Source organism: Tasmannia lanceolata, unplaced genomic scaffold (assembly GCF_043159265.1).
Source record: "Tasmannia lanceolata isolate RefF3 unplaced genomic scaffold, GAP_Taslan_0.1 ptg000002l, whole genome shotgun sequence".
Lineage (NCBI taxonomy): Eukaryota > Viridiplantae > Streptophyta > Magnoliopsida > Canellales > Winteraceae > Tasmannia > Tasmannia lanceolata.
Genome location: NW_027518679.1, coordinates 56,249,450 through 56,263,015, shown reverse-complemented (window position 1 = coordinate 56,263,015; position 13,566 = coordinate 56,249,450). Strand labels below are relative to the sequence as shown.

The 13,566-nt window shown below is 42.9% G+C and overlaps 2 protein-coding genes across 5 annotated transcripts; one reads left to right on the top strand and one right to left on the bottom strand.

Annotated features, from left to right (window-relative positions):
- Positions 1-3,339: 3,339 nt before the first annotated feature.
- On the bottom strand, positions 3,340-13,109 carry LOC143880083 (BTB/POZ domain-containing protein At1g63850-like). 4 transcript variants are annotated; one of them, XR_013251500.1, is made up of 4 exons: positions 9,623-13,108; positions 8,339-9,337; positions 3,728-5,060; positions 3,340-3,573 (listed from the first exon to the last, which is right to left on the bottom strand). XR_013251500.1 is itself a non-coding variant. In XM_077382843.1 (2 exons), the coding sequence occupies exons 1-2, from the start codon at positions 10,490-10,492 to the stop codon at positions 8,396-8,398; spliced, it is 1,812 nt and encodes a 603-aa protein (XP_077238958.1). In that variant the 5' UTR covers positions 10,493-13,107; the 3' UTR covers positions 8,069-8,395. The 4 variants fall into 4 exon arrangements, 1 of the variants encoding a protein (XP_077238958.1); XR_013251499.1 differs by having other exon boundaries at positions 3,553-5,060; XR_013251501.1 differs by lacking the exons at positions 3,340-3,573; positions 3,728-5,060 and adding an exon at positions 5,137-6,069 and having other exon boundaries at positions 9,623-13,109.
- Positions 11,010-13,566, top strand: LOC143880103 (uncharacterized). Its single transcript, XM_077382857.1, has 3 exons — positions 11,010-12,348; positions 12,437-12,979; positions 13,316-13,566. Exons 1-3 carry the CDS (start codon positions 11,431-11,433, stop codon positions 13,415-13,417), a joined length of 1,563 nt encoding a protein of 520 aa, XP_077238972.1. The 5' UTR covers positions 11,010-11,430; the 3' UTR covers positions 13,418-13,566.

Here is a 13,566-nt window from a genome sequence, read left to right as displayed (position 1 = left end):
ACAGAGCCTCCCAAGTCACCTGATGCCATCCCCATGAAGACCGGTTGACGTCTTGACATTATCTCACATTGCCACAACCCGTTTTCATATAAATTCCTGCCTCCACTATACAGGATTATACACCTGCAATCTACCAATCGGCCACCACTTAGAGAAACAGAACATTTATCCCATCACATCACTCTCCAGGATCGTACACACATGGCCTGCCACAACGACATCTCCAGTGATAACATCCCCCACCCCCCTACAAGAGAAGAGGCCCAAGCTCCTGGAATCAAAGGGAGGACCCATTCGATTTTCAATTTACTAACAATATGGACGTCCGACAAAGCTTGGGCGCCGAACCCATTGGATTTTCAATTCACTACAATTGCCCTATTGTTTCAATTAAGAACTTTGGCTGGAGAGGGGCCCTCATTAACTCTATTTTCATTTTCCTTTTGAAGTCCTTTGTTTCCAAATAAGCACGGTTGGACGTCCCATTATGTTTGGGCATCCAACCCATGTGGGTTATTTATCTCTCCACTTCATAATTTAATATATTTAACAAATAGGGAACCTTTTCTTTTGCAAAACTCATTTCCAAAAGAAATCTTTTCACATAAAAAAAAAAAACGTTTCCAACATTTTATTGTTTCCAAAAAAGAAGTCAAATTAGAAAACTATTCTCCATTTTGAAATTTGTTTCTAAAACAAATAAATATACATTAAGAAACTCCTTTCCACTTAATTTTTGATTTAAAAAACAAACAGCCCAAATGGGATACTCATTTTCTTTTCAAAATATGTTTCAAAAAACTAATAAGGAAACTTTTTCCTTTTGGAATTTATTTCTAAAAGGAATAAGGGAACTCTTTTCCATATAAATTCATTTCTAAAAACAACTCCAAACATGGAATCACTTTCCATTTGAATTCTCTCTTTTTTCTCAAAATAGAAACTCTGAGTTTTCATTTAGATTAATCAATCAAAATTAATTAAGGAACTTTCCTATTATAGGAATCTATAATTAGAAACTTTCTCTTCTATCCAAAAATGGAAATTCCAAGTTCCCATTTTCGAATTAATTAATCCTTTAATTAATTGATATAATTAATTAACTAATTCACATATACCACTACTATGGTTCACGCACCCAAATGCACACCATAGTATGGTGTAAGCCTTCCATGTATCATATATATTTAATCTTATCCGTCCATGCAACCGAAAAAATCCAAGACCCGGATTCTCTAAGAATTCATAAGGGTCAAGCGAGTTAAGAGTAGGATCGACACAGGTATCAGACCGTCTATCATGCCGGACTTAGAGAGCCCCACTGCGACCTCACGCATTTAGGTACGTTGCCCCCACTAAGGCATTAACCTGAAGATGACCATCAGATCATCCAAATACCCTTAATCATATCTTAGGTGTACGTCCTACCTCCAATCGTCACTTATCGGGTCAGGTCCTATGGGGGGTGGAAGTTTACTACCTCCTAGGCCAACCCAATGTGTACCTTCCAATCTACAAGCACACTCCACTATCGGTGCACTGACCGACTGCACCCCGGGTCCTATGGGGGGTGGAAGTTTACTACCTCCTAGGCCAACCCAATGTGTACCTTCCAATCTACAAGCACACTCCACTATCGGTGCACTGACCGACTGCACCCGAACATTGTAGCCCGAACAACGGTAAAGGGGGAAGGACATAAATAGATGTCGGGGGTCCATTGGAGTGTCACATGTCCTGTGGGACATAGAAACAATTTTCGTTTTGATTGGATGATGAGAATCAGACATTTCCGAAAAACCATTCCTTGTACTAGATCTGAATACATTTCTATTCATATTTTGGTTAAACATGTATGTTGCTTTTGATATACAACACTAGAAAACAAAACTCTCATTCAAATACATAGAATAGAACAGCGATGTCTCCATCTCCTCTTTCTCTCTTGCTAAATCGATAAAATAACCTATAACTCATTCACCGGTTGCTAGTGGATGCATTCCTTATCTTCATTTGCCATATCAGTGCTGAGAACAGTTGCTGAAAATTTTAACATTTGAACAAATGGTGTAAAATAATAGGACCTGTGAACGACACATTCTCATTCTTAATGGAACCGTTACAAAGACAAACAGATAGATCTGTGGATCCATTCAAATGGATTGTGGCACCGATACAGATGAGTTCGATCAGCAATGGGTCTAGTGACATCCTTAAACACGTTTATGCCTAAATTACTTTCACTGTGTACCCTAAGAAACAACAATTAATGCACCTGCTCATTCCCTCAGAAATTTGCTAGGGTCCATCGCAAAAGGCTTTGCGGCTGGTCTGTTGCATGTCAGCAGCCACATCATAAATGAAGACAGAAAATCTCACATGCAACAGCCCATCCGCGAAATGCCTTCCGCAACGGATGCTCACCCGTTAGGAAAAAAGGAAAGACCCCTTTAAAGTGAAAAGGCTCTGTTTGGTGCAGCTTTCTAAGACCTTTTTTACCTCACCCAGGTTACCTTCCAACAACGGTTATCCAACCTACCACAAGGTTCGACAAGTGAAGGCACGGGGACAGAGTTGTAGCTTCGCAAATGGGATAGAAAACACCCCATCAGCTATTTTGTCTGTTTGCCAGTGTTGGCGTAGGTTCTACAAGTAAGAGCATGGTGACAAAGATGTAGCTTCGCAAATGGGATAGAATACACCCCCATCAGCTATTTTGGCTGTTTGTAAGTGTTGGGGTTAAAATAGAGCACCGACCACACAGTGCCATGTGGCCTTGGAACCACAAAGGACCCAAAGCCAAGTGGCAAGACACGTCTCCCCCTAGCTATGATGGTCTCCCTGAGCCAGCACAATAATTCTCTCCAACACGGCATCACCTGAAGCCGGGCGCCTCCCCACCGGTCAATTAAGAGCGACCAAAAAACCTAGGGAAGAGGCAGCACCAATGCCAATCATGGCATCCGCCTATGGTGTCCCGTCCATTGTGAGGGCTAACCTAAAAACATTGAGCAGACCGGCGGCACCGGCAAGGGCACCAATACCAGTCCTCGCCGAGACCATACGGAATCCCCATATTCCAAGGGAACTCCGCCTATGAAAAAGGGAAACCTGCACTAAGTAAAGAAGAAAAGGGAGAGAGAGGCCAAGGTACGCATAAGCCTTTGTTTTGAGCTTAGTCCCTTCTATTGCCTCTAGAAACCACGTGGTTGTGCTGGCGCTGTTTCTAAGGGTCTTCCTCTATCAGCCTCTATGCTCCGCGTTCTGCCATTCTCTTCATGAGTCGCGTGATGATGTCAATTCGCTGATCGAGTTGATCGATTCGTCAGGCTAGCGGGTTAGCGGGTTAGCGTCGAGACGCTGGTTGAGGGTTCGCAATCGTACACCCAATGATTTTTCTGATTGCCATGACCCTCTTTTTGTGTGTGTATCCTCCTTCGAGTTCATCTCCTTTTTTTAGTAAGGATGAAATCGGCCCCACAATGGGCATCAATATGTTGCGGATCATATTCGGCTGAGCGCGCAAGCGGGTCCCTCCTTCCCCTGGTCCCAGCAGGGATGAGAAGGGAAGTCCTGGAGTATGGCATGCACCCAACACAAAAGGTTAGAGACACCTAGAGTTTTGGGACCCCAGGGGAACCATTTGAAACTCAAGTTAGTCTCAAGGCAACAGATGGACCAAAACACAATAGGGAGTCTTGATTGGGGAATAGGGTGAGCGTGTTACCTCAAGACCAGAGTGGAGGTAAACCTTTTATAGGTGGAGGTTCCAAGATTAGGGAGAGATGACGGTTGCGTACACTCAAGCCAATCCGTTGGCATTGGAGAAAATACTGTGGAGCAGGTGAGCTCATAGGCCCCTGTGACGATGGTGTGACCAGCGAGGACAGGACGTTGCAAGGTAGCGCTGTGATTGTCAATGATGCATTGTATGGTCGGTGAGTGCCCATTGGAGGCTGGGACGGTGCATGGCTTGCTCCATGTGGGTCTGGCGTATCGTGCGGACCAACCCCTCTTGTGAGGTGGGTTGTTCTAATTGTGTCACGCAGCGGTCGTCTAGTGGGATGCGCTTCGGATCCCATGCCACTTGTCTTGGTGTAGTTGGGGCCCAGTTTTATAGGCCCCGTGACGATTGTGTGACCAGCGATGGGACGTCGCAAGGTAGCGCCATGATTGTCAATGATGCATTGTATGGTCGGTGAGTGCCCATTGGAGGCTGGGACGGTGCATGGCTTGCTCCATGTGGGTCTGGCGCATCGTGTGGACCAACCTCTTTTTTCAGGTGGGTTATTCTGATTGTGTCGGGCAGCGGTCGTCTAGTAGGATGCGCTTCGATCCCATGCCACGTGTCTTGGTGTAGTTAGGGCCCGGTTTTATGCCCAACACATCTTCTCCAAAGATCCATCTACATTGAATCCGAGCCCTACAACGATTGCTGAAACCACCCAAGTCGCTCTCTCTCACTCTTATCTCCATTGCAAACCCAGATTTACTGGTTTGCTTTTAGCGTCAAACATAATACCCAGTTACAGCCGCCCGCAAGCCCAACTTCCACCTCTTAACCGATCACCACCATGTTGCCTCTTTCCATAAGTCATAAAAGCCCAAAACTGTCCCATAACTCCCCAAATGCCTCTAAAATATAGCCCAGTTTTCCTCTATGCTAATCGATTTTGAATCCTTCCGATAGTAAAAAAAATCCCTATTTGTAGCAGCCATCCTCCTCCCTGTAGTTTCAGCCCACCATAAACTGACAGCCATCATCCTTGTTCTAATCGATTGGAACCCTCCCTTATTTTGAGCAAATAACAAGCACTTGATCATCTTGGAGGAGGAGGATGATCGCATCGCCGTCAATATGTGATCGAAATCACTTCACCAGCTCTGGTTGAGGAGACGGGGGATACTTTGCCAACTTGGTTCCCACACAAGGCCTTCCATTATCTCCCAAGAACTGTTTCTTCAAGTATCCCTTCTCTAGAACCAGATTCTCAGACATGAGTTCCAACAGCCTCTCCGCCAATATACTTACTTGCTTAATGTACTCTTTTATTGCTTCCCTGAAAATGCAAATGTTGTTTGTTAGTCAGACGTATTATCATTACTACTGTTGATTAGGAGTTCCAACATGAGTTCCAACAGCCTCTCTTCCAGTAAACACAGACATAAACTAGCAGATGCCCATGTTCCCTTAGCCAAGATTCTGATCTATATATGCCAGTGTCCTTCCTTGTTTGGCAGGGCACCTGGAGAAGAAAAGAGCTGGAGAGATCATCTTCATGACTTTGAACCTGGTGATGCAGGTCAGGGGCACGGAGCGAAAACTCTGGCCTGCAAGGTGGAAATTTACTTGCAAATAGAAGTAGGTGGCTGGCCTTGTCTACAAATTTCCTTCAAGAGAAAATACAGGAGCTCTCATGCGGTTCAAAATTGTGACAGTTTTTGTTTGATTTAGAAGGGCATGATACTACATTCTAGGGACAACAATTACAAACCACAGGATTTGAAGCTTGTCTTAAGGAAATTTATGGCCCATTGTTTTGTGAAACCGCTCTTTTACATCAAGGTGTTAGCACCCAGAAAGAACTGTTCACAAGACCAGAATTCTGCTATTTTTGTGTATAAGCTATCAGATTGTCATGTAGGACTGATAATCAGAACTAAAATCAGAAGTTAAGCGTTGATTCTCATTCCCAAAACAGACTTTATCTATGAACTGAGAGAAATTTGGCATGAAAACTGCCACTTCGTCCATTCCCAAAATAGACTCTCTATGAACTGAGAGAAATTTGGCATGAACACTGCCACTTCGTCCATTCCCAAAACAGACTTTCTCTATGAAGCCTTGATCCAAATGGTAAGTTTATATCAACTTAAAGTCAGCTTCTACATGTATGAGATTCAAATGTAACTCATCCGGAACTCTCAATGAGTCATACTGGTAGCTCATGAAGAACAGGTACCACTGAGGCCGATTCAGGCCTAAATAGCTTCAAAATTCCTTGCTTTTCAAAGTCTCTCGAATTGAAAAGATGACATCTAAGTAGAACCTTTGTTTCTTGTGTAACCCTGTGTCAAACTAAACTCCGAAATGAGTAAGAAATTCACTTGAATGGCTCATTTAACTGTCCATCAATGGTTGTACTCTACCATGAAGGTTTCTTGTGGCATCAGGAGATCAGAAAGTAGGATCCATTTGTAACAAACTTGAAATCTAAAATGTAAATCCCATGAAAAGGAAAATTTGCAAACATTTCTGGACTGGTCACTGACATGCAGAGGAGAAATTGCAATCGAAACCTCATGCAAAAGAACGTAAATCACAAGAGCATATCACGAACAGAAATAGGATAGTCTCCTGCTTCATCTCTAGCAATATTTCAAGCAAGAAATCGTCATGCAATGAAGATCACGAACAGAAATTTCAAGAACAATAGCAGATCTGAAAGATGTAAGAGATAAACCTCCAGATCTGTTCTTCTCTGCATGTTGCTTTCTAAAAAATGTAAAGTAGTTCCAATGGTTGCTGTTCAACTCTTTTCCCACAGTATTTCACCCTAATTAACCTTAAAATGCTCGAATTTCTAATTTATAGGAGAGACACTGAAAATACAGGGTAGATTGGCAATTGAAGACATGTAATTCTTGAAATTCAGCACCTAGCATGCATAGCATAGAACAAAAACCACTCCAATCTCATGTCTGCACTTACAAACAGCAAGTGCTGATTTCGGCACTTTTCCTCTGGAGTATTTGCTAATTAAAACAGATGCAAGCGGTGAAGGGGATGCTCAGCTCCGTTCACATAATGGAAATCCTTGCAATCTACCAGGAATTAGGAACAAAAAACAGATACAAAAGCGGAGATCCAGCCTTCAGCTCTCTTAAATATACGAATTTTGCAAGAAAATTTTCTCCAAAAGGAGAATTTCCCTCCAAAGTTTTTAATTCCAAATTCTCTTAAGGGCCCGTTTGGATACCTCATATTTTGTATTTGGATTTGGAATTGAGTTTTGACTTTTGACTGCAAAATGAATAGATCCGCCAACAGAGAGGGAAGGGGGTACTTCTTATTGGAGGGGAGAGGTTGAGGAGCAAAGAGGGTGAAGGAAACTGCCAGATCTGTGGATTTCCAATTTCTTATTTCCACAGCAAATTTAGAAATCTGATTTTTTTCACTGTCAGCTGCTGAATTAGAAATCCAAGAATTTGATCCGATCCAAATTACAATGCAAAAAGGGCTGCAAATGTGAGAAATCCAAATCAAAATCTCTAAGCATTCAAACGGGCCCTAAAGTCAAATTACAATTCCCGCAAAGTTCAAAATACAAATCAAGATCTAAAATGACACAAAACGGATATGAAAGTACCAAAAATAGATAAATTATCCCTACGCCATGACACAAAAGGGAAATATTCCTAACTAATGATACATGAAAAGCCAATGTTAACAATCCAAGGGGATGCTTCTGTATCACCTGGGGGCTGGGACCTTTGTCTGAGAACTTAGTAGTGGCATACAAACTGCCTTGTTTATACACCAAACAGCTCCGACATTGCAGCCCGGTTTTTACACCAAACAGCCCCAGTTTAGCAGCCCTGTATACAGCCCAACATTGCATCCCAGTTTTTACGTCAAACAGACCCAGTTTAGCAGCCCTTTGTTCACACCAAACAGCCCAACATTGCAGCCCAGTTTTTACAGCAAACAGCCCAACATTGCCTTGTTTTTATAGATAATACTGAGTAGATCTTTACTTTAATTTTTATAATTAATACTTTTTATTGATGATATTGTATCACTCTCTATTATTATTAATTTTTGGTTAGTCTGACTTCTTTTCTTTTTTTTTGGGTAGGTAAGCTGGAATTGAACACACCACCTCTGGGTCAAAGAACAAAGCCTTGACGATTGAGTTAGAGGTTCAATCCCTTTCAATTATTATATCGCTTTTATAATGCATGTATTATTACCTATTCTCTATTACTTGTAGAAATAATAAATTTCATCAGGCAAACGTGATTCTGTCTAAAAAGGAAAAAATAATTTTTTATGTTAAAATTAGAATCAGAATAAAAAACAACATTAAGAATCAATATCAAAATCAAGAAACAGAATTAGAATCATCACAAAGCGCACCCTAACTATCTCCAAACAAAGATTGGAACAAGAAAATTTCAACACATTCAAAGCTCTTCCCCTTCCTTTCTAAACCAGACCCAAATGTCTTTGGAGCTTGAAGCTTGCACAGCTGGTTTAGAAAGGAAGAAGACGAGAAAACCATAACAAAAAGAACAAAAAACTCTGAATCAAGAAACAGATAAAGAATCCAAATACCATTGAGAATCCGCTGAACTGCTCCACTTTCTCGAATCGGATCTCTTCCACCCCAATTCAAGAAGAATTCTCACAAGCGGCGGTGATCCAGAGTTGGCGAGGCCGTTCGGGGTCAGGCTCACCATTCCGCCTCCAGAAAGCCCTCCTCCACCACACCTCAAAACCCCTCTGAATGTTGGGGCAATCCTCGCCCGAATTCAAGAACCTATCAAACCAGGCAAGCAAGATTTCCTGCTGCCAACCCAATGGCAATGTGAGAATAGTGTTACTAAGACCGTCCTCAATCAGATGCCTATCCAGTCCCTTGCAAGCTCTTCTCATCCACCCAAAATCATCATAAAATGGCTCCAACCATGTCTGTAACAACAAACACCTCACCTCCTTTGACACCAGAATCTGCCCTTTCCCAATTCCCACAAACAATCTCGACGTAACCCTGCTCACCTCGTACCGGTGGATCGCCGGAACCCTAGAATGGGCCTCAGAGAGCTCACTCTGACCCGCCCACGTCATCAGAAATTCATCGGCAATCTGACGGTCGATTAAAATGTCCAAAATCCAATGCAGATTATCCGCCTGTCGTGCAACCTGACCCACATCAGTGAAATCCAACGAAACAGCACGGAGAAAATGCAACCGGAGAAGCTGAAGGCAAGTATTGCAAGAAGAGTAGAGTGACTCCTTGCTGAGATCATTCTGAGAGGCATTCTCTCTAAGCATTTTCGAAACTAGGGTTTTCATGTCTCTTCGTGCCTTCTCATCTTTCCCTTGAAGAACCACCTGCAAAAGCCTTAAAAGGATTTGTTCGCTGCTCCCTTCTTCCTCCACGGTAAATTCCACAGAAACCCTCTTCAGAACTTCCCCTGCTCCCGCGTTCTCCAGATGAAGTTCTGAGAGCAGCGAAGCCACTCTTTCCTCTTCATCTTCAGCCCATGGAGCTGCTTCTAAGTACTCTAGACACGATAAAATCCCAGCATCGAAAAAAATTGCAGCTGAAACCTGAGTATAAGAAGAAAAAAAAAGTCAGTAAAAACAGACCATCAACGTAAAATATGAAAAAACAAGAAGGAAATGATGCAAAGGAACCTGAGAAGACGAAAAAAAAAACCCAGTAACAAAAACAAACCCAAACACCCAATTTCAATTACAAGAAGACAGCAGAGAAATTGCCTAAAAAATGCCCAACCCAAAAAATGAAACATAAGAAGATGAAAAAACGCAGTAAGAAAAAAACAAACTCAAGCCCCGATTTGAATCAGAAGGTGAGGGAAATGGTGCAATTACCTTTAAAATGCCCAAGACTTTGGAGACATCTTCTTTCATGAGCTTTCTTCGGAGGTCTTTACAATACATAAGACGAATCGTCTCCATATAGATCTCAACATCGTCACAATCTGAAATTTCCACAAGATGAGGCAGTGATTTCTGCTGTTTCGACCATCGATCAGAGATCTTAGCAGCAAAGAATCGGCTATGGGCGATGAGGATCTGACGATGAACACTCATCGAAACACTCAAACCCTCTTTCGAGCTTAGGGTTAGCTTCACATCGCTCGATCTGGGATCATTGAACTGGTTCCCAGGACTACAGCTTCCCATAATCTCCATAAGCTTTTCATGTAACAAAAACTGTTTATCTTGCATAGTGACCGTTGATTTCCCAATCGGCTGAAAATTCATGGCTGGGATGGTGTTTCTTGGGTCCTGCTCACTCGCCATCATCTCAAAGAGGGTAGGACTAGATCGGGTTTTGTCATGAGGAGGTGGTGGAGACATTGGGTTTAAGAGCCCTGCGTTTAAGGCATTGTTGAATTTACTATAACTGGAAGGGTATGGTGCATAGGCAGGGGAAGAAGAATCCATGACCGGAGAAGCCCGGCCCGAAGAAACCATGATCCGAGAACTGGGTCCGGGTTCGGGTTCTGGGTTTTGTTGCGGGGAGTGAGGAGAAGGAGAGAGAGAGGGTTTAGAAGAGGTGCAGCACCAGGGACCGTTGGAAGTTACGACGGTTGGGGTTTCACGATTCCGGTGAGGGAGATCGGATTCCGGCGTAATGGGAGAAGCTGACGTGGAGATTGTGGTTTCACGACGCTTCCGACGTTTGGATTTGGGTTGGGCTTGGGTTTGGGTTTTGAGGTGTAAGGATGCTGCCATGGCCTGCTTCTTGTCTTTTGCGAAATGGGCTGGGTTTGGTTTAGGGGAAAAAAAATTGACGGGCGGTTTTTACGATGAGTTTTAATGGAATCAGAGGAAAAAGGAAAAGAAAAAAGAGAGCGTGATAGTTACAAGGGAAATTTGTATTGAATGCTGAAAAAGTGAAATGAGGGGGAGAGATATAAGCGATGGTGTACAGAACGGAGTCATGGTTTATAGTATTTTTGTGGGTAATGCGTATGCGACACACTTGTAACGTAATTTGACGTCAAAAAGCGTTATAAGTCTACCGGAAATTCATGTTAAAAGAGGGGCGCATTATCCTACAGGGGGCGAAAAAAAATCATCTTCCATTTTTGTCTGTCTTTGTCAGCTAATGGGCAGGGGCCGCGTGCAGAACAGAAGGGAGCGTGTGAAAGAGTAGCAGCAATCACGTTCCCAGGATTTGACGAGGATAGCGATTGGTGGGTTTTATTATAGGAGCCCAACGCTTTTGATTGTGAGTCTTGTAACTAGCGAGAAGAAAACTCTCTCTCTTTAGTCTTTTTACCCACTCTCGTTTTACCTTCTTACCTTCTCCATAAACACAAGGCCCATAAATGTATACTGTAATTTTACTGTAATTTCTTCCAAGTTCAACCACCGTAATTAAAAAAAAAATGTGCAACCTGGCACCTGTGCATGTCTTCCTTCTCCCTCTCTCCTCCATCTCAATCTCTCCGCCCGAGGTTTCTCTTTTCCTTTTCTTCCATTTCTCTTGTACATTTGTCAGCTACCTCCTCCATTTCAACAGTGGAAAAGAAGCAGATTTCCCATTTCTCCAATGTAAATGCCCCTTCAGCCAGATAGATAGACTGTGAAAAACAGAGACAAGAGGAAACCCTGTTTTCCTCTATGTTTTTTCTTTTGGTTTTGAATAGAGAGACCCTATAAGGATCATGAAAGCAAACCACAAGGATGGTGAAAAGCTTTTTTGGGATCAGATGACATCGGCAACTCCCGGTCATCGGTCACCGGTCACCGGTCGACCTCTCCCCAAGCTCATGGTATGGCTCCTTCTCTTCATCTCTCTCACCTACATGGTCTACACATTGAAGCTCCTTTCATACTCCCGTCCTTGCCCTGAAACCCACATCACTCTCCGCCAAAAGGGTTCAACCACTCTCCACCAAAAGGGTTCTGCTTCCACAATCTCTAATATCTCCCTCACTAACATTCCAATCATACCAAACCGAGAGAGGATTGTTAGTTCTTCTACCACAACAGGACTACAACACATCGTATTTGGAATCGCTGCGTCTTCTAGGCTATGGGAGAAGAGGAAGAACTACATCAAGCTATGGTGGAGACCTAAGCAGATGAGAGGGATCGTGTGGCTAGATAAGAAGGTTAAATCTAGCCAAAACGAAGGGCTCCCACCAATTAAAATCTCCGGCAATACCTCTCGTTTCTCCTACACAAACCGGCAGGGTCGCCGATCGGCGATTCGGATATCTCGGATCGTATCGGAGACTCTGAGATTAGGGCTTAAAGATGTGAAGTGGTTTGTGATGGGAGATGATGATACGGTCTTTGTAGTAGAGAATTTAGTTAGGGTTTTGTCTAAGTATGATCATAAGGAGTTTTATTACATTGGTAGTCACTCAGAGAGCCATTTACAAAATATCTACTTCTCTTATGGTATGGCTTATGGTGGTGGAGGGTTTGCCATTAGCTATCCTCTAGCTGTAGCCCTAGAGAAAATCCAAGATCGTTGTATTCAAAGGTATCCTGGATTGTACGGTAGCGATGATCGGATCCAGGCCTGCATGGCTGAGCTCGGGGTCCCTCTCTCCAAAGAGCTCGGTTTCCACCAGGTTATTTCCCAGCTGGGTTTTTTTTTTTTTCTTTAATTTGCTAGATTTCTTCTTTTCTAACTGGGTTTTTTTTTCCTTCTTCTTTCAGTATGATGTTTATGGGAACCTATTCGGATTACTAGCCGCACACCCTGTAACACCACTGGTTTCTCTTCACCACCTTGATGTTGTTGAACCCATATTTCCTAACATGAACCGGGTCGAAGCTCTAGGGAGATTATTCGAGCCCATTTTACTGGACTCTGCTGGAATCATGCAACAGTCAATCTGCTACCACAGAGCCAAGAAATGGACCATCTCGGTCTCATGGGGCTTTGCCATTCAAATCTTCCGTGGTGTTATTTCAGCTAGAGAAATCCAAATCCCTTCACGGACCTTCCTCAACTGGTACAGAAAAGCCGATTACACTGCCTATGCTTTCAACACTCGGCCCGTTAGTCGGAATCCCTGCCAGAAACCCTTTGTTTTCTACCTCTCCCGGGCCCGTTACGATCCGACCCGGAATATAACCGTTACCGTCTACTCCCGTCACCGAATTCCTCACCCCCAATGCCGGTGGAAGATGGAAGACGCTTCCGCTATTGACACGATAGAGGTTTACAAGAAACTAGATCTGTCTCTTTGGGATAAGGCAAGAAAATCTTGACCGTCCATTTCTGATACTAAAACCCCCTATTTCTTCTTTTAGATTAGAGAAAACAATTCCTGCTCTCAAACATGGTGGGCTATAATTTTTTGGGTGATCTTGAGCATTCATTTGAAAGGGCCCATCATGGATGGGGTGTGTACCAAAATTCAACTCCATTGAATCATCCTAACCCTTTCATTTGTGGCGCCACTCTTGTTTCTGCACTCTCAAGTGTAGATAAGCTATCTGAGCCAGAGAGCGGGAACTTTTTTTTCTCTTTAAATTAATACTAATACATTAATTAATCTCTGATTTATTTATTTTTAATGATGTTTGCAGTCTCCCCGAAGGAATTGCTGTCGTCTGATGCCTTCTGAGAAGAGAGGTGAAATGATTATTGACGTGGGTGTATGCAGGGAAGGTGAAATCAGTGAAATATAGAGAGACGCGTAGAGCTTGATGGCGGTAAGATATTTCACGTGTATATGCGGACGATTTGTTTATATTAAATTAAGCGAATCTCTTTCTTTTATTATTTTTAATTCATTTTCTAATCTGAATGAGAAAGGAAAGCGATGTTTTTGGCTGTT

Excerpts from the sequence above, each read along its gene's own strand:
- LOC143880083 (XM_077382843.1), bottom strand. The coding sequence starts at position 10,492 with ATGGCAGCATCCTTACACCTCAAAACCCAAACCCAAGCCCAACCCAAA. Across the intron at positions 9,338-9,622 it reads AAGTCTTGGGCATTTTAAAG|GTTTCAGCTGCAATTTTTTT; the intron begins GTAATTGCACCA and ends TCTTATACTCAG.
- LOC143880103 (XM_077382857.1), top strand. The coding sequence starts at position 11,431 with ATGAAAGCAAACCACAAGGATGGTGAAAAGCTTTTTTGGGATCAGATG. Across the intron at positions 12,349-12,436 it reads AAGAGCTCGGTTTCCACCAG|TATGATGTTTATGGGAACCT; the intron begins GTTATTTCCCAG and ends TTCTTCTTTCAG. Across the intron at positions 12,980-13,315 it reads ATCTGTCTCTTTGGGATAAG|TCTCCCCGAAGGAATTGCTG; the intron begins GCAAGAAAATCT and ends TGATGTTTGCAG.